The 19,398-nt window shown below is 41.6% G+C and overlaps 2 protein-coding genes across 2 annotated transcripts; both read left to right on the top strand.

Annotated features, from left to right (window-relative positions):
- The first annotated feature begins 1,698 nt into the window (after positions 1 to 1,698).
- exoc1l (exocyst complex component 1 like) lies at positions 1,699 to 4,216 on the top strand. Its single transcript, XM_058083460.2, has 3 exons — positions 1,699 to 1,965; positions 2,285 to 2,466; positions 3,947 to 4,216. Exons 1-3 carry the CDS (start codon positions 1,845 to 1,847, stop codon positions 4,214 to 4,216), a joined length of 573 nt encoding a protein of 190 aa, XP_057939443.2. The 5' UTR covers positions 1,699 to 1,844.
- A 1,303-nt stretch (positions 4,217 to 5,519) lies between these two features.
- On the top strand, positions 5,520 to 19,002 carry smc2 (structural maintenance of chromosomes 2). The gene is made up of 25 exons (XM_058085679.2): positions 5,520 to 5,839; positions 5,925 to 6,074; positions 6,811 to 6,933; positions 7,012 to 7,050; positions 7,530 to 7,640; positions 7,863 to 7,907; positions 8,219 to 8,452; positions 8,878 to 9,027; positions 9,119 to 9,352; positions 9,446 to 9,605; positions 9,676 to 9,793; positions 11,270 to 11,408; positions 11,491 to 11,610; positions 11,828 to 12,032; positions 14,371 to 14,506; positions 14,584 to 14,708; positions 14,791 to 14,984; positions 15,055 to 15,198; positions 16,543 to 16,617; positions 16,691 to 16,810; positions 16,883 to 17,083; positions 17,199 to 17,315; positions 18,156 to 18,316; positions 18,388 to 18,535; positions 18,629 to 19,002. Exons 1-25 carry the CDS (start codon positions 5,672 to 5,674, stop codon positions 18,800 to 18,802), a joined length of 3,591 nt encoding a protein of 1,196 aa, XP_057941662.2. The 5' UTR covers positions 5,520 to 5,671; the 3' UTR covers positions 18,803 to 19,002.
- Positions 19,003 to 19,398: the final 396 nt, after the last annotated feature.

Here is a 19,398-nt window from a genome sequence, read left to right as displayed (position 1 = left end):
GCTCCTGCTGATTATCTGTCCATACTTTGCATGCTTGTAAAATTCCCCCACCCCCATTTGAGTGCTTCACCCCCCACCTGTGCTCATGGAGAGCCAGTGTCTACAGTAGAGGGTTAATGGAAAACATGCAGAGTGCTGTGGGACATCCATTTCCCACACAACAAGCGTTTAATCACAGAGAAACATTGGGCAATGTGCCATACCATACAGTAACATCAATATGGGAGTGAAGGGGAGACAGAAAGACCAGAGGAGGAACCTTTGGGTGAGTGCTTGTGTGCAAGTCATGGGACTTTGTGCAAACCCCTACAGTTTCTATAGTGTGAGCAACATTGCCCTTAAGTCCAATTCCAAGGATGAAATCCATACATGTATCATTCATTCATTCATTCATTTTCTACCGCTTATCCTCACGAGGTATGCGGGGGTTCTGGAGCCTATCCCAGCTGTCTTCAGGTGCCAGCCAATCACAGGGCACAGATAGACAAACAACCATTCACACTCACATTCATATCTATGGACAATTTGGAGTTGCCAATTAAAGTAGCATGCATGTTTTTGGAATGTGGGAGGAAACCACTAAAACCCACACAGAGATGCCAGAGGGTGGAATCGAACTTGGTACTCCTAGATGTGAGGCCTGTGCACTAACTGTGCACTAAGGGCTTATAGTAGTGTCTTCCTCATTCGCTTTACTTTATAATAGTATCAAATCTTTATTTATAAGATTATATTTATATATATTCTATAAATGTGTTTATACATGTATTAATGTTAATTACATGACCTTTAATTAATATAATGTAATATAATAAATCTGATAATAAAAAATAATTGTTTTATTTTAAATGTATTTAAATGTTGTAATTATGTGGTCTTACCCAGTGTAACAATAAAAAATGTTATTCCATAGTTCACTCATTTAATTTTTTTTTATTTAACTTAATTCATGCCCTGTGATTGGCTGGCGACCAGTCCAGGGTGTACCCCGCCTCTCGCCCAAAGACAGCTGGGATAGGCTCCAGCCCTCCCCGCGACCCTCGTGAGGAAAAGCGGTAGAAAATGAATGAATTAATGAATGAACTTAATTCATTTAAAAAATATTGTAATATTAATTCATACAAATATATAATTAATTTAAACAAAAATTGTTTATTATTATACTTTGTATATTACACTATATATTATAATATTATAAATATATATATTATTATTATATTATATATTATTATATAATATAATATAGTATTATTATACTATAGTGTAATTTTATTATTTTATATTACTTATATTACTTTACAAATTTTCCCACTGAGGGACGAATAAAGGCATATCTTAATCTTATCTTACTACATATATATTTTTAACATATCTTTATTTCATATTTGATCATTTATTTATTTTTTATCCTATTCTGCTGCTGGTCTTTCCACTGTGTTTATAAAGTGCATTATGACAATAGGAGTAAACCACTTAAATCTTGCAGGAAACTATCCTCCTGATTGTGAGGAATCTCATCATAATGGGCCTTAAAAAGGTTTTGGCCTTTATTGCTCTCTTTATGCTCAGTCTCTCCCAGGCAAGTTTTTATGAAGCTAGAATAGTAAAGTAGCAAGAATAATATGGATGATTCAACCTGATTACTGCAGAGTGGAGATATGAGTGTGTATCCTTGTGTGTGTGTGTGTGTGTTCTCAAGGAAGCACTCATTTCACACACTGAGCAGAAAGGAAAAACCATCCCGCCTCTGTTGTCAGGTGGATTCATTACATCTTTCTACATTCCTTTGGCGACATTTACAGGATTTCTTTGGCCGTGACTGTGGTCCTCTGCACACTCTGGTGATGTCGTCTCTTCTGAGGGAGGAGATGCAGAGGGTTCTATTCCGACCTGCAAAACAGAGACTGGTGGAATTTATTGAGATTGAGGAACCAGCGCTTGGAAGACATTTCCTCTGTGTATCGGGTAAGAAACTTTGTTTGCTGCAACTGTTATTGTTGTAACATCAATTTTCACATGACGTAATAATGCAGTAATAACAGTAAAACATCTTTATTCCTTGTAGGCATTGTTAGTCCACGTTTTTGGTATACACTGACAAGTCCTTAAGTTATAACCACAGCACAATGTCACTGGATCACTACAGCTGCTGTAGCATCAATTCTGCCTTGACAAAGATAACAAATCCCAGTTTTGATTGACACGGCTTATTATTGTGTTTGCAGTCATGCTACATATGTATAGCTAAATAAAGTAGTCAAAGTGTGTTGTCATGTTTCTGCAGTTGCCAAAAATAGGCTGGTGCAGTTGTGTATAGTGCGATGCCAGATGACACAGACACCCGGTAAATCCGGATCCAAGCGAGGACACCACACAAAGCGGTCCAGCATTCAGGAGTGCTACAGGAGGATAGAATCCTGGTCGCTGCAAGACCTGACTCTGGTGGATGGACGGGACCCTGATGTGGTAAGTTGCTGAAATGTTAGCCCCCAAAATAGTCCGGGGTTTTTTGTGCCATTCAGTTGTTTTTTGAAGCCTCAAGCCCTGTGTTAAATGTATCTAGGTCAAGTTTGTCAAAGGATATTCTTTTTTTAAAATTTACAATTGCCATCTCTCTTCCAATTAGCCTAAACTGGCAAAGTGCTACAACAACAAAAAGCTGGTGCACTCCCACTGAAAATACAATTTTTGATGTATCCTGTTAACATGCGTTTGTGCACGCGTGCACACTTTAAAATTTACCTTCAATGCGTAGCCTGCTTCGCGCTACACGACGAGATGCCTTTTCACTTCCCCGTTGCTGCAGAGCATGTATTTCTATGGGAGAGATGCATATCAAACTCTTAGAAAATTTACTTCTGCCACCTGGTGGCTGTTTTTCAGGTTAAAACTGCATCAAACATAAGCTCTTCTATTGTGGAGTTGCATCATCACATCTTTGTGCTTCTCAAAATTTAATTCAAATGTATAAATACATTTTGAGTTAATCCATCCATCCATTTTCCTCCGCTTATCCGGGTCCGCAGTCTCAGTAGGGAAGCCCAGACTTCCCGGTCCTCGGCCACCTCCTCCAGCTCCACTGGGAGGACACCAAGGCGTTCCCAGGCCAGCTGTGAGACATAATCTCTCCAGCGTGTCCTAGGTCTGCTCCGGGGCCTTTTCCCGGCTGAACGAAAACCGCATTGGACTTCTTGTAGCAAAGGTTCGACCAACGGTCATACCCTTCTCTCCATCTCCCTGGAATAGACTTTTCCAGGGAGGCTGAGGAATGTGATCCCCCTATAGTTGGAACACACCATTCTTAAAGAGGGGGACCACCACCCCGGTCTGCCAATCCAAAGGTACTGTTCCCGAATTGCACGTAATGTTGGAAAGACGTGCCAGCCAAGACAGTCCCTCAACATCCAGAGCCTTGAGGAATTCTGGGCGGAACTCGTCCACCCCCGGAGCCGAATGAGTTAAGATAATTTATAATTTCATAATAATGCAATATTTCTTTTAATATTTAATCTTTAATTTAGTAAAGTTGTGGAATTGGTGTTTGTTGCGTGTATTTTCATTTTTTTGTTTTGTTTTGTTGCACGTATTTTCTCAGAGGCAATTCTTACAAACATTTGCAGCATTTCTCGATATGCTGGTTTTTCAACTGTATGGCTGATGACATTTTGTGAAAGAAAACCATGATTGTACACCACATTATTCATGATCATTTTTATCAAAACTGCTGTCAATTCATCTTTGTCACATTTTCTTGATTGCCTCATGTCAGCTATGGTTTACCACACCTGAAATAAATAAATAAACACTATCAGCAACCACTAGATATATGCAGTTTTTGCTGTTAGCAAGTAAATTATATTGCAGGAAACATTGAGTGTTTAACTATCAGAGAACACCGAATAATACACTTAGAACTGATTGAAGATTGGTTGTGTCTCTCCTGCAGGATGACCCGTGTTTCCTGCTCCACTTTGGCAAGGTGCGTACAGTGCAAGCCACCAGCTGCTCAGCCAAATACGCTATTGTGCGTTCGTTGGTTGCTCTCAGCGAGCAGTATTGTCAGAGGCCACTGAACCTGCACAACTTTGACTGGGCCTACATCAAGCCCACATCTTTCTACTCCAACAGAGGAGATTGTGTGGTGCTATCACAGATATGCTTCTATGCATTCAACTTGGTATGTCTGTCCATGTGTCCTGTGCCACTGGATGCCTAATGGAACTGCATAATGACTTGTGTATATGTGTGTTTACTCAATTCATGTACACTTGTGTTGCATTACCCAGGCTTTGGCAATGTTATTTTTTTTAGCATTCTATTGCTGAATTTAGAGTTGCAAAATTTACTATGTTCATGGCAAATGCAGGTTCCAAGTGTATAATCTACTTTCACCTGCTTTGTGTAAAAAAAAGTTGTTGTATTCACTTTTGTGAGAATTAAAACATTTTGAAATTCTTTATACTGCATGTGTCTTCAAGCAGTAGCACCAGCAAAGCAATGACAGGAGTGCCTGGTCACTTTCACTACATGATGCTATGTTTGTAGGTGCTAGCATGCTAATTGCTAGCATGTTAGTACTTAAGCTAACTTACTCATGTCTAAAGGCAAATACACACATGGGAATATGCAGGGAGGTTATAGGACAGCCTTGGCACTTTCGGTACTTGAGGCTCTCTTGCTAGGTGCCAGCATGATAACCGTTAGCATGTTAGCATTTTAGCTAATTTACTCATGTCTAAAGGCAAATACACACATGGCATGATGTAGGGACACTATGGGACTGCCGTAACACTGTTTTGGTGTTGATGCTAACTGTTAGCATGGTAGCATGTTATCTGTTTTGACTTTTTTATGCATATCTAAATGAAAATACACACTTGGCCACATAGTGTTATCTTGCTAGGTGTCACCATGGTAACTGTTAGTATGTTGGAATTTTGGCTATTTTACTCCTGTTTAAAGGCCTACATACACATGGTGTAGGAATGTTTTCTCTGCACTTTTGGTGCTAACATGATATCTGTTAGCATGTTAATATTTTAGCTGTATTCCTCACATCTAAGGGCTAATACAGACACGGCGTGATGCAGGGATATCGGAGAATCCCCGGAGAGTCCTCGGAGAAAACCCACGCATGCACGGGGAGAACATGCAAACTCTACACAGAGATGGCCACGGTGGAATCGAACTCTTGTCTCGTAGCTGTGTGGTCTGCGCGCTAACCACTGCAGCCTAGTTGTATATTCTATTTGATTATTACAGAAAAGTACTGGTTCCATTGCATCTCTTTTGAATTCTGTGTGAGACGTCATTCACAACACTACGTAGTTGTTGTTAGCTGTCCTGAGATATGCCTGATGGCTGTTATCACCAAATTAAATATAAAGCAAACCAGTCAACATTTCTAGATTAATAATTATAAAATAACATATACTATATTGTGGTTAGTATTTTTATTTCAGGTTTGGTGTGTCGCTATATAAGCGAAATACTATTTACTCTTTTTACCGGCGTAGAGAGGGGGGCCTTGGGACTCAATGTGTACCGCCAAAATTCAAGTGAGAAGAACAGCGGCAGTAAGTTGGTCGATCCCGTACTTACTGTAACGTCTATATTGATCCAAATACCGTAAGCAGTGCTCAGAAGGAGCTAGACAGGGGTCGGCTGTGAAATGCACATCAAGTCAATCGTCATCGAAGGATTCAAATCCTACGCACACCGGACAGAGATCAACGGCTTCGACCCTCTCTTCAATGCCATCACTGGTCTAAACGGGAGCGGCAAGTCGAACATCTTGGACTCCATATGTTTTCTCCTAGGCATTACCAACCTTACCCACGTAAGTGCCACTGAGATGACTTCGTTAAATTGCGTTTGGCCTTTATGTGAGTTTGTTAGTAATCACGCCGTTTGATTTTTGAAAGGTTCGAGCTTCCAACCTTCAGGACCTGGTCTACAAAAATGGACAGGGTGGTATCACCAAAGCCACTGTGTCCATTACATTTGACAACTCGAACAAAAGCCAGAGTCCTTTGGGATTTGAGACCCACGATGAAATCACAGTCACCAGACAGGTGGGGAATGACAAATCAACGTATACAGTACACCGAGAGTCACCTAAACGTCAGTACATCAACATTTTGTCAAGAGAAGACTGCTATCTATATGGTATATCCGGTTTGTAGTTGAAAAATGCCAGCTCACTGTTTTTGTCTATTTATGTCAGGGCTGTACAGGGGCCTATGGCACAAAACTAGAATAAGGAATTAAGCCGGGATATCTTGGTTATCTTGGCTCAATTTATCCATCATCTGGTTGCACTAAAGTGGGAAAGTGGAATATATTGTGACATAAGTTACCATGGAGATTTATTCTGTGGTGTTAGCCTGCTCCAGACCAGCTGAATATCCCTAACTTTTTGTTGAAAAAAAAAATAATAATTTAATCTGTCTAATATTAGTTAAATTACTTTTCATTCATTGCAATTTATTATCATATTTCTGACCTGCTTGACTGTTGTTTGATGACTCTGCGTCATAGATCACAATTAGCTTAAAATTAGCATCAGTTTGTTACTCTGGTCTGGACTAAATATGACTTGTTGAAATATTTCAAAATTGTGTATGCTGGGTTGAGCACATTGGTCATTTTTACATTCTGCTATTTTTTCACAAAAAGCTTCTAAAATATACATTGAATGTACGCTTTCGCCACATTGGAACCTTTCTGTGCTCTGTTCGAATACCCGCTACATGTGACTCAGTGCTCCGCGGATGTCTTTTGCTGTAAATAACTGTGTTCTTCTTCAAGGTTGTAATCGGTGGCCGGAACAGGTATGTCATCAATGGTGTCAATGCTAACAACACCAGAGTTCAAGACCTGTTCTGCTCTGTTGGTCTCAATGTCAACAACCCACATTTCCTCATCATGCAGGTCAGTCTTGTGAGCACCTATTTCTGTCATCATAGTACAAACTGACATGCATGTTCTTTTATATTTCTTGCCTTTTAGGGAAGGATCACCAAAATTCTAAACATGAAGCCACCAGAGGTAATATCACATCCAAAGTAGAGATGCACTAATACCCCTTTTTTTGGGTTTTGGTAAATTTGGATATTTGCCAATACCGATACAATTTTGATATCAGAGCTAATCTGTATGCAACTACAGCACAAAGAAAATCAATAAATCATTGTAGCTGTCTCCAAACATGGAGTGAGGGCCGCACACACACATACACACAAGCCCTCAGCCTGATGCGTTCATGGCCACAGAAGTCTTGCAGTGCATACTGTATGTTAAGACAGCTATGTCGGCTGATACTCTGTGGTTACGTTTGCTGATATTTATCTAGCTTTGTGTGCTGCTAACATTAAAGCACACACGTGGCTCATGGATTGGAAATTTCCGCAGGTGTATTGGCAATTCCCGATACGTGAATTGAGTTGGTATCGGAACCAGATACCAATACTGGATGTAGATTGGCCCAGTTGGACTCTTCCGCTGATTCTTCCATTGTGTTCTTGCAGATCCTTGCGATGATCGAAGAAGCTGCAGGGACCAGGATGTACGAGTGTAAAAAGATTAGTGCTCAGAAGACCATTGAGAAGAAAGAAGCCAAGCTGAAGGAGATTCACACTGTATGTTTCTTTATTGTCATATTCAGTGGAGCCCTTTTTGGCATGCTTTTGACTTTTGGCTGTCTCGAACTGATTAACTGAATTTACATAATTTCACATAGGGAAATAAAATTTATTTGGTTAGTGTACGTTTTGGTTTTAGTCGGATCTTCTGTAATGGCGTTAACCTAGGTTGTACTGTATTTCTCAATAACATTAACAACATTTCTTTATTTATTTCAGATTCTGGATGAAGAAATTACTCCAACCATGCAGAAACTACAAGAGGTAGGCTCAGTTTGATTTATAACCTTAAAATGAAAGTATTTATTGGTAATTATTGCTGCATATTGTCACAATAGCTGACTAATTAGCTTGATTGTTAGATGGAGAAATAAGATCAAACATTTTGCATGAATGTTATAATGTTATCTCCATCTGCGGGTGGAGAGTGCATCATGGCATCTAATTTGTCTCGACTGTATGTTCAAATGATTAGGTTTACCACAGACTATATTTTCTTAAAAAATGGGAAATAGCTTAAATCTTAAATCAGTCTTAGAAAAAGAAGTATTGTGTGACCCAATTCTTCTTTGCAGGAGCGATCGTCGTACCTGGAGTACCAAAAACTGATGCGTGAGATCCAACACCTGTCACGCTTGTACGTGGCCTGGTTGTTTGTGTGCGCTGAGGAGACCAAGGTGAAGTCTGCAGAGAATCTGAAAGTGATGCAGGACAACATTGCTAAGATGCAAGCAGCCCTGACCGAGAATGAAAGCAAAGTACGGGAGCTCTCGGCCCAGATTGAGCAACTGGAGGCCAAAAGAAACCAGGTACACTCAAAGGAACTTGAACTTTTCAACATACAGCCCTCAGTGCAAAAAAAGTTTGGACACCCCTGCCAAAGATGGTAAAAAAGTGCAAAACTGTGCAATAGCAACTGGTAAAACAAATTCGGTCATACGGTATTACCTCTCTTTGCCGGAATTGTTGCCCCACACACTCTGCATAGTATAGTTTTCTGCTGATGGTTGAATAGTCTGAATACAAACCAAGCCCAAATTGATGTATGTTGTCTTTTTCACCATCTCCTGTTGGCTTAGTTTACTGACATTGTGTTACAGCTTTTTGCAGTACATTTTTTTTTCATGGCTCAATTTTATATAGGTTCGATTGCATATCGTTTTTATCACACATTAGTATCTTCAAGACAACTACATCAATTAGACATGTCCATCTTTGTTTTGCTAATGTTCAGGAAGTGAATGGAGTATTAAAATCTCTGGAGGAAACACTGGCCAACGTGCAGCGCGTGGATGCCAAAGCTCAAAGTGCCCTGGATCTGAAAAAACAGAACCTTGAAGATGAAACCAAGAAGAGAGAGGAGCTTGTCAAGAATATGCAGGAGGTCCCGAGACCACATTCTACATTATCCTCTGCACTATGTAATGCTAACAGCCTTTGGAAAGTTCATGTTGAGCTGTTCCTTCCTTTTTTAGGACAAGAAGATGCTTTTGGTGAAAGAAAAAGAGGTGTCCAAGGTGATGGAGAAACTCCAGGCTCTAAAGGAGGAAGGCCAGAAGGACAGCGCTGACCTGGAGGCAGCAGAGCAGCATTTTAAGGCCGTGTCTGCCGGCCTGTCTACCAATGAGGATGGAGAGGAGGCCACGCTGGCCAGTCAGATGATGGCCTGCAAGAATGACATAAGTAAGGCTGATACTGAGGCCAAACAGGTGAGGACAAACTGATAAAAAAAAAAAATAGGCATTGTTTTTCAGCACCACCTCTTGTCTTAAGAAATGCTTCTACACTTTCTGTCCTCTAAGGCACAAATGACGCTTAAGCACACTCAGGCTGAGCTGAAGACCAAGCAGGCCGAGGTGAAAAAGATGGACAGTGGCTATAAGAAGGACCAGGACAGCCTGCAGGTTATCAGAAGCAGCAGAGAGAAATTAGAGGCTGAGCTTGCCAAACTCAAATATGAAGGTACTTGGGTGAGTGTCTTTTTACAGCGTTTATGTTGACGTTTGATGATTGTGTCTTCATGTACATGCAGATGGGAAGGAGGAAAGTCTTCTGGAGAAGAGGAGACAGCTGTCCAGAGAGGTTGCTCATCTTAAAGAGACCTATGAGCGGCTTGTGTCTCGCTTCCCGAACCTGCGCTTTGACTACAAGTAAGTCACCTGTACATCATCTTTTGAGCTATGTAAAAAATAATAATAAACTGGTTCTCTGGTTTCAAGTTCCGTTCCTACGCTGAGTTTGGTGTAGTCGGAACGTATACCTTTTAATAATCTCAATGAACTGAAGTCACTCACACTGTGCACAGAACACATGAAGGACCATATAAAATACAGTAACAAGAAGATTAAATACAATAATGAAATTAAACAGTGTACCCTGCCTCTTGCCCAAAGTCAGCTGGGATAGGCTCCAGCATACGCCCGTAACCCTAATGAGGATAAGTAGCACAGTAATGGATGGATTAGTCCACACACATATATACGTATTATGGCTGTTAATGACATTTTGTCCATAGTTAACCTGTGATTAATCACCAATAGAATTAAAAATAAAAATATCAACAATAATAATACTCCTATCAACATGGGACTGGACAATATGTTGGCTTCATCCAAATGTTTATTGAATGTTCTACTCAACACAAAATGAACATCAATATATAAAAAAATATATATAAAAAAATATATAAAAAAACAGACAAAAAATGCACAAAGTAGATATTGGTAAAGTAAACTGTCCATCACTTAAATAACATTCTCCCGAGCAAATCATAAATCGAATATAATTGTGACCAACATCACAATTGAAGATTTACAAAAACACCCAACTACCTGTAAGTGAAATGAAAAAAGGGTGTAAGCAGTTTACAGAAGCCATGTAATGCAGTCAGGTTATAGCTCATGCTTCACTTTTAAGCACTCTTTTACACACACACACACACACACACACACACACACACACACACACACACACACATGACCTAAATAGCAACATACAGGCCTTATTTTGTCCTCTTTTACAAGCACAGCAGTTCCAGCTCAAACGTTAATAAATAATAGTAATGACGCTAATAAATTCACTTGCAGCCTTTGCTATGTGTATAAAAACGCCTTCTTAGATGGGACTCTCGTATGTCAAGGTACTGTACCACTGTATAAATGGCAATAGATTACCTGCGCTCCAGCACTGTGTACAGCTATTTCAGTTTCAGATGCAGTGTGGGCATAGTGATGCTGGTTGCATTTATTTACAGTATGGACACTCTTGATCATCAGGGTGCTGTTCTATCTCGTCCCAACTTCTGTCTTCCAGGGCTTTGAGGATAAACGTCATTCAAAATGCCCCTTTTGTTGTCTATTTCTCCTCTGTGTTTGTTCCCACATTAACTGCAACACTACTAGATTTGGCCGACTGATGAAGTAACACGTAGTTGCATCCCTGCACTGAGAAGAAGTACATTACCCTTTTTTTTTAGCTGAACTATTTAAGTTGTGTACTGCCGCTAAGTGATGTCTCTGCACCAAAATGCCAATGCCTGACGTTTGGAGACTCTATACCGTATGCCACAACAAATGTTCTTTTTTGCTACAGTACATATTTATTTTTTTTGTCAAAATGTCTTTCAGAGACCCTGAATCAGGATGGAACCGCAGCAAAGTGAAGGGGCTGCTGGCGAACCTGATCTCAGTCAGCGATGTTTCTTATGCGACCGCCCTAGAGGTGGTAGCCGGAGGACGGCTGTATAACATTGTCGTCGACACAGAGGTGAGCTTGCAAGGTATATGCGTTAAGTTTTTGTTGTTTCTTCTCATATTGAAAGTCTTTTGTGCATCTTTGTGCTTTCTAGGTGACTGGTAAAAAGCTGCTGGAAAAGGGCGAGTTGCAGCGGAGGTACACCATCATTCCACTGAACACTATCTCAGCTAAGACGCTGGATGACAGAGTGGTCAAAGCTGCCAAGAACCTGGTGAGAAAAGCAAAATGGTTTTTTGTCCCTTTTCTTCTGGATGGTGCTTGCTTGGCTGGCTATAAAATTGCTATTAACGCTTTTCTAATGGCAAGAACAAGTACTGCAAAATACAATTTCAAAAGAATTAAACACAGGCGACCGCTTCATGGTTGTTTTTTTCAATGTATCTCCAGTTTTTGTTATCTTCACCAACATCTCTCCTTGCTGCTTCTAGGTGGGAGAAGACAATGTCCACACAGCGCTGTCCCTGGTGGGCTACGAATCTGATGTACGCAAAGCCATGGAGTACGTGTTTGGCTCCACGATGGTGTGCGACACCCTGGACAACGCCAAGAGGGTGGCTTTTGACAAGCGGGTGATGATCAAGACCGTCACTCTTGGAGGAGACATTTTTGACCCACAAGGAACTCTGAGTGGAGGTGAGAGGAAGAAGAAGGCATACAGTGTTTTTTTCCCCAAAATTATTCCAACGCTTATGCTCACACAGAGGACCCATTATTTCATTTGAACGTGCATCCCATAATCAGTTCACAAATCCACATGTCCAAAAGGAGTAGGAAGAAGCAAAGCTTATTAAATCCTACCCCTCCATCTGCTACTTTTACAATCAGTAACTGTTACATTTGTTCACTTCCTGCTTTCCATAATACAGTTTTAAGTTTTTTTTTGTTTTTTTTTAATGCACCTCGTACAGAAGTACGAGGTGATATGACCATCCAATGACATAATGGGTACCATAGTAAGTGTCAATATAGTGATATACAGTGAAGAAAATAAGTATTTGAACACCCTGCTATTTTGCTATTTCTCCCACTTAGAAATCATGGAGGGGTCTGAAATTTTCATCGTAGGTGCATGTCCACTGTGAGAGAGATAAACTAAAAAGAAAAATCCAGAAATCACAATGCATGATTTTTTAACAATTTATTTGTGTGATACAGCTGCAAATAAGTATTTGAACACCTGTGTATCATCTAGAATTCTGACCCTGAAAGACCTGTTAGTCTGCCCATTAGAAGTCCACCTGCACTCCATGTATCATCCTGAATCAGATGCACCTGTTTGAGGTCGTTAGCTGCATAAAGACACCTGTCCACCCCATACAATCAGTAAGACTTTAACTTGTAACATGGCGAAGACCAAAGAGCTGTCCAAAGACACCAGAGACAAAATTGTACACCTCCACAAGGCTGGAAAGGGCTACGGAGCAATTACCAAGCAGCTTGGTGAAAAAAGGTCCACTGTTGGAGCTATCATTAGAAAATGGAAGAAGCTAAACATGACGGTCAATCTCAATCGGAGTGGAGCCCCATGCAAGATATCACCTCGTGGGGTCTCAATGATTCTAAGAAAGGTGAGGAATCAGCCCAGAACTACACGACAGGACTTGGTCAATGACCTGAAAAGAGCTGGGACCACCGTTTCCAAGGTTACTGTAGGTAATACACTAAGACGTCATGATGTGAAATCATGCATGGCACGAAAGGTTCCCCTGCTTAAACCAGCACATGTCAAGGCCCGTCTTAAGTTTGCATATGACCATTTGGATGATACAGAGGAGTCATGGGAGAAAGTTTTATGGTCAGATGAGACCAAAATAGAACTTTTTGGTCATAATTCCAATAAGCGTGTTTGGAGGAAGAAGAATGAAGAGTACAATCCGAAGAACACCATCCCTACTGTGAAGCATGGGGGTGGTAGCATCATGCTTTGGGGGTGTTTTTCTGCACATGGGACAGGACGAGTGCACTGCATTAAAGAGAGGATGACTGGGGCCGTGTATTGTGAGATTTTGGGGAACAACCTCCTTCCCTCTGTCAGAGCATTGAAGATGGGTCGTGGCTGGGTCTTCCAACACGACAACGACCCGAAGCACACAGCCAGGAAAACCAAGGAGTGGCTCCGTAAGAAGCATATCAAGGTTCTAGCATGGCCCAGCCAGTCTCCAGACCTGAACCCAATCGAAAATCTTTGGAGGGAGCTCAAACTCCGTGTTTCTCAGCGACAGCCCAGAAACCTGACTGATCTAGAGAAGATCTGTGTGGAGGAGTGGGCCAAGATCCCTCCTGCAGTGTGTGCAAACCTGGTGAAAAACTACAGGAAACGTTTGACCTCTGTAATAGCAAACAAAGGCTACTGTACCAAATATTAACATTCATTTTCTCAGGTGTTCAAATACTTATTTGCAGCTGTATCACACAAATAAATTGTTAAAAAATCATGCATTGTGATTTCTGGATTTTTCTTTTTAGTTTATCTCTCTCACAGTGGACATGCACCTACGATGAAAATTTCAGACCCCTCCATGATTTCTAAGTGGGAGAAATAGCAAAATAGCAGGGTGTTCAAATACTTATTTTCTTCACTGTATATAGCACATCATGACTGGTTCAAGACTCTTCATCCTTGTATTTAGCAAACATCAACTGCTTGTATTGTTTCTTGAATTGGCTCATCGTTGTGCATTGTTTGAGGTCCTTACTCAATCCATTCTATAGTTTGATTCCACATACTGGTACATTATGTCCAGCAGTCCAAATAGTTAGCCATTTTTCTGTATATTTCTGCTTGATTGCTTGACATTCTCTGCTTATTTATGTGATAATGAAACATCAGTGAATAAATAGCTATTTTCTATATGAATTTGAGCATTATGATCTTTGCAAAAGCATATTTTTGGAAAAATCTTCTGTGTTGGATGTACAGTAAAGTTGTGGCCATTGAGCTAACTTATGCTGCCTCTTTTTCCACCTCCAGGAGCCCGCTCACAGTCTGCATCTGTGCTGTCCAGCCTACAAGAGGTGAAGCAGGTTCAGAGCGACTTGAATGTAAAGGAAGCCCAGCTGAGGGAAATAGAGCAACAACTGGCCAGCCTGAAGGGAACCGCTGACAAGTATTGATACTAGTTCGTGTACACTACATGCGCTCATTAGGAGTGGTTTAATTTTCTAAATTTTTGTTTTCCTTAAGGCACCGCCAACTGAAGCAGCAGCACGAGCTGAAGGTGGAGGAGGAGCAGATTTTGCAAGCCAAGCTGCAGCAGAGCTCCTTCCATCAGCAGCAGGAGGAGCTGGAAAGGCTGCGCAAAGCCATCGGTCCGAAAAATATGACTACTAATAAGACTCACCTCCTTGACGCAATCTATTTTTAAATCTTACATTTGGATTTTATCACCAGAGGAGAGCGAGGAGACTCTGCGTGTTACCAAGGATGTGCAGAAGCGTGCAGAGGAGAAGTACAAAGTGCTGGAAGACAAGATGAAGAATGCAGAATTAGAGAGAGAGAAGGAACTGAAAGCTGCCCAGAAGAAGCTCAACGCAGCCAAGGCCAAAGCAGATGCCTTCAACAAGAATCTCAAACAGAAGCAGCAGGTACACACACATAAAGGATCATCATTATCAATCTGGAACCACAATTCGCCTCTATTTTCCCGGTTGGCAGGAGTCTGATGCTGTGGCCTTGGAGCTGGAGGAGCTGCAGAGGGAGCAGACTGGTTATGAGCAGCAGATTCAAGCTGTGGATGAGGCCACCAAGGCTATCAAGGAGCAGATTGACAGCATGGCATGCACCGTGTCTCAGAACAAGGTCCGCAGTACAGTTTTTCAATAGTTTTAAACACATTTCAGAGATTCCACAGTAGTATGTTGTTCAAAATGTAGTATCTATGCTGGAATTTAGTTTGAAAGTGCTTTTGGGGACACACCATTCTGTGTGTATGTAGCTTTAATGTTAATGAGCTGTTAGTCTCGTCTGTCTCTGTGTGGCTTTGAGAAGCATTATTTTGCACTTTATCAGGGCTCGACAATAACGATGTACCGATGGCCCGGGGCAAGTTAAAACAAAATTCGGGCAAGTAAATCCAATCAGTGATATTCCCGTCGGGCAAGTGCACTTTGGCATGCCATACTGCAAAGAGTTTTTTTTTTTTAAAGCGGTTCTTGTTGGGTGTTGGTAAAACACGGACTGCGTAATTTGCAAATCTTGAAATGGACCAATCAGAATCGTTTATTTAGACCGCGGTCAGCAGTCCACAGTCTGCGTTTTACCCACACCCGTTCTTGTTTGAGATCGTTTGACTAGGAAAACATCTATCATGGCGTCCCTGCCAACATCGTCTAATTCTTCAACAACTTCTGAAGGAAAACACCAAAAAGTGATGAACCAGTGCCTCCTAAACAAGTATTTTATTAGCGGCAGCAAATCAAATGATGGCACAGGTGATTGAATCACATTGAATCACCCAAATAACTTGTGTTGTCATTTATTATTTAATAAGAACAATGTTTATTCAATCATGAATGTACTTTTATTTATCAAGGCAAAGTGCCTAGAAGTCTCTTGACAATCCAGATTTCCATGCAACGTCATGATCTATGTAGGAAAACAACCACAAGAAATGAGAATCATTTCATCTTTATTTGAGATTCTCATGTGATGCCACAAAAATTAGATGATATCATTATGGCAGTCTTCATTTTACATGGGGCAAGTAGTTCTCACCTTAAGGATTCCTCATGGGCAAGTCATTTTTAATGTAGAACCCTGCTTTAGGTTAGCGCGCAGACCTCACAGCTAGGAGACCAGGGTTCAATTCCACCCTCGGCCATCTCTGTGTGGAGTTTGCATGTTCTCCCCGTGCATGTGTGGGTTTTTTTCCGGTTACTCCGGTTTCCTCCCACATTCCAAAAACATGCTAGGTTAATTGGCGACTCCAAATTGTCCATAGGTATGAATGTGAGTGTGAATGGTTGTTTGTCTATATGTGCCCTGTGATTGGCTGGCCACCAGTCCAGGGTGTACCCCGCCTCTCGCCCAAAGACAGCTGGGATAGGCTCCAGCACCCCCGCGACCCTCGTGAGGAAAAAGCGGTAGAAAATGAAGGAATGAAATGTATCCTGCTGTGCTCTTTATTTGGACGTTACTGTGCAGGAGGTAGTCCAAAAGGCCCAGGAGGAACTCACCAAGCAAAAGGAAATCATCATGGCTCAGTTTAAAGAAATGAAGGTAAACACTTGATAAGCCTCGAAGCGAAGATGTCTCTGAATAAGTTAAATAAAGTATATCGTAAATGACCCAGGGTAAAACCATGGAGGCCAATAAGATCCGAGAGCAAAACAACGAAGTTCAGCTGAAGATTAAGGAGCTTGAACACAACGTCAGTAAACACCACAAAGACAGCCAGAATGCATCTGATGAGGTAAACATCAACAAGTTCATGTCCGATGATTTCAATTCCATCAGCATGCTTACTAGTCTGACGTCCTCTCAGGTGGCTCGCATGCTGGAGGAGCATGATTGGATCCAGTCCGAGCGCCAGTTCTTTGGCCAGCCCAACTCTTCTTATGACTTTAAGATCAACAACCCCCGCGAGGCCGGCCAGCGGCTCAAGAAGCTCCAGGAAACCACCAACAGACTGGAGAGGAACGTCAACAAACGCGCCATGAACATGCTGAATGAAGCAGAGGAGAGGGTGAGGGGAAATAAACATTTTATTATCTTTTCAAGATTTTTGCTCACTTTTGTGACATGACTTGTCTCTATAATCTTTTTGATTGAAAGTCAACCAATGTCTGTCTTGTGTGCAGTACAATGACTTGATGAAGAAGAAGAGGATCGTGGAGAGTGACAAGACAAAGATCTTGCAGACCATTGAAGAACTGGACCAGAAAAAGAATGAGGCTCTCAATTTGGCCTGGCAGAAGGTCTCGTCTCTCATCCAATCAGCACATGCGATACTGTAGTAGTAGTAGAAGTAGTAGTAGTAGTAATGAGTCTGGAGCTCATTGCCACCTGACCTCCGTAACTCTGCCACCCTTCCCATCTTCAAATCCAAACTCAAAACTCATCTGTTCAAACTCGCTTACTCTCTCTCACTGTGTCACATGGTCCCCCCCCCCCCCCTTATTTATTCATTCATTCATTCATTCATTCATTTTCTACCGAGGGTCGCAGGGGTTAACATTAGAGCTGTCTATACTCGAAATAACACCCCTATAGTCACCTTTACACTGGCGTTTCCCAAGACAGTAGACCATTCATTCATTCATTTTCTACCGCTTTTTCCTCACGAGGGTCGCGGGGGTGCTGGAGCCTATCCCAGCTGTCTTTGGGCGAGAGGCGGGGTACACCCTGGACTGGTCGCCAGCCAATCACAGGGCACATATAGACAAACAACCATTCACACTCACATTCATGCCTATGGACAATTAACATAGCATGTTTTTGGAATGTGGGAGGAAACCGGAGTACCCGCATGCCCCCTTATTTATTGTATACTCTTATCTTGTATTTTATATTTGTGTTTTTTTATCTTCTGTACAGCGACCTTGGGTGTCCTGAAAGGCGCTTTGAAATAAAATGTATTATTATTATTATAATGGGCCCACTGACGCCTCACCCCCAGGTTTATTGGCATTCCATAGATCAATTAAAGATGGCCACATCAGATCATGAAAAAGGGGGATTAGGAGCACATTGAAAGTCGAGGAAAAGTTACAATTGTTTGTTTGATCTGGTCTAAATTGTCTTGTTTGCTGTCCCAGGTCAACAAGGACTTTGGTTCCATTTTCTCCACCTTGCTACCAGGAGCCACCGCTAAGCTAGCACCCCCACAGGGCTGCGGCGTCTTGGATGGCTTGGAGTTCAAGGTGGCTCTCGGAACTACCTGGAAGGAGAACCTGTCGGAGCTGAGTGGGGGGCAAAGGTCAGCAGGAACTGATGGTGATAGCTGAAGGTCTTTGTTTTTTTTTAATAACACCAAGTTGCATTCTGTAGGTCTCTGGTGGCCTTGTCACTCATCCTGGCCATGCTGCTCTTCAAGCCTGCTCCCATCTACATCTTAGATGAGGTGGACGCGGCACTGGACCTCTCGCACACGCAGAACATCGGGCAGATGCTCCGCGCACATTTTAGACACTCTCAGGTGTGTGTGTGTGTGTGTGTGTGTGTGTGTGTGTGTGTGACACAGACACTCTCACACCTTCCTCTTTATACATTTTCTTCTATCCCCCAACAGTTTGTGGTGGTGTCCCTCAAGGATGGCATGTTCACCAACGCCAACGTCCTCTTCAAGACCAAGTTCGTGGATGGCATGTCCACCGTGACACGCAGTGCCCTCAACCAGAGCGATGCCAACCTCCCCCACAAAGGTCACGACAAGGCACGAGCCAAAGACAGGAGGGTGAAGTAGCTTGTCCATCCTTGTCACACAATTTGTTCATTTGTCCTTTTTTGTACGATAAAGCCTGAATAACATGGCTGTTACTTTTATGGCGCTCTTCACCTAAAACTTTGTATTTCACCTCTCTTACTTTGTCTTTTCCAGTCATGACTTTTGCTCCTTTTATGTGTTTTCTTGTTAATAAAAGACATCAAATGTTGAGATTGTAATTTTTGCTTCCTTTGGGACTCAAACAATCCAATATTGATGCCTCTGGTATCATTATGCTTGAAAATTAATTCCCAAATCAAAATGTTAATACTTTGCTACCTCTGTCATTTGAGGAATAATGTGAATCATTAATAGGAACAAATTGGAAAGTAAATACATTGAGACTTTAAGTGACGAGCGGCTAGTTGGAACTACTTTTTCTTCCGCCTGGTTAAACGCATAATGTGAAAGTGTAGCTGCACACTGATCATCGTCGTGTGAATACGTTTTTACTGCTATAGCAGTTTGTAATCATTTTTTAATGGTTTTATTACTTTACCTGTTAATGTTTAACGGTGGTCCTCAACCAGTGTGTCAGAGTGTTTGCCCAAAAAAATAATGTAATGAATTTCTGT

Source organism: Doryrhamphus excisus, linkage group LG9 (assembly GCF_037039965.1).
Source record: "Doryrhamphus excisus strain RoL-2023G ecotype Guam linkage group LG9, RoL_Dexc_Guam_v1.1, whole genome shotgun sequence".
In the NCBI taxonomy this organism is placed as follows: domain Eukaryota; kingdom Metazoa; phylum Chordata; class Actinopteri; order Syngnathiformes; family Syngnathidae; genus Doryrhamphus; species Doryrhamphus excisus.
Note: the sequence above shows the minus strand (reverse complement) of the source record. Positions and strands in the feature narration are given on the sequence as shown.

Bases quoted from the DNA above. Each gene is read 5' to 3' on its own strand.
- exoc1l (XM_058083460.2), top strand. From the start codon at position 1,845: ATGTCGTCTCTTCTGAGGGAGGAGATGCAGAGGGTTCTATTCCGACCT. The intron at 1,966-2,284 runs GTAAGAAACTTT...ATGTTTCTGCAG, and splicing joins ACATTTCCTCTGTGTATCGG to TTGCCAAAAATAGGCTGGTG. The intron at 2,467-3,946 runs GTAAGTTGCTGA...TCTCTCCTGCAG, and splicing joins ATGGACGGGACCCTGATGTG to GATGACCCGTGTTTCCTGCT.
- smc2 (XM_058085679.2), top strand. From the start codon at position 5,672: ATGCACATCAAGTCAATCGTCATCGAAGGATTCAAATCCTACGCACAC. The intron at 16,618-16,690 runs GTAAACACTTGA...TAAATGACCCAG, and splicing joins CTCAGTTTAAAGAAATGAAG to GGTAAAACCATGGAGGCCAA. The intron at 17,084-17,198 runs GTGAGGGGAAAT...TCTTGTGTGCAG, and splicing joins TGAATGAAGCAGAGGAGAGG to TACAATGACTTGATGAAGAA.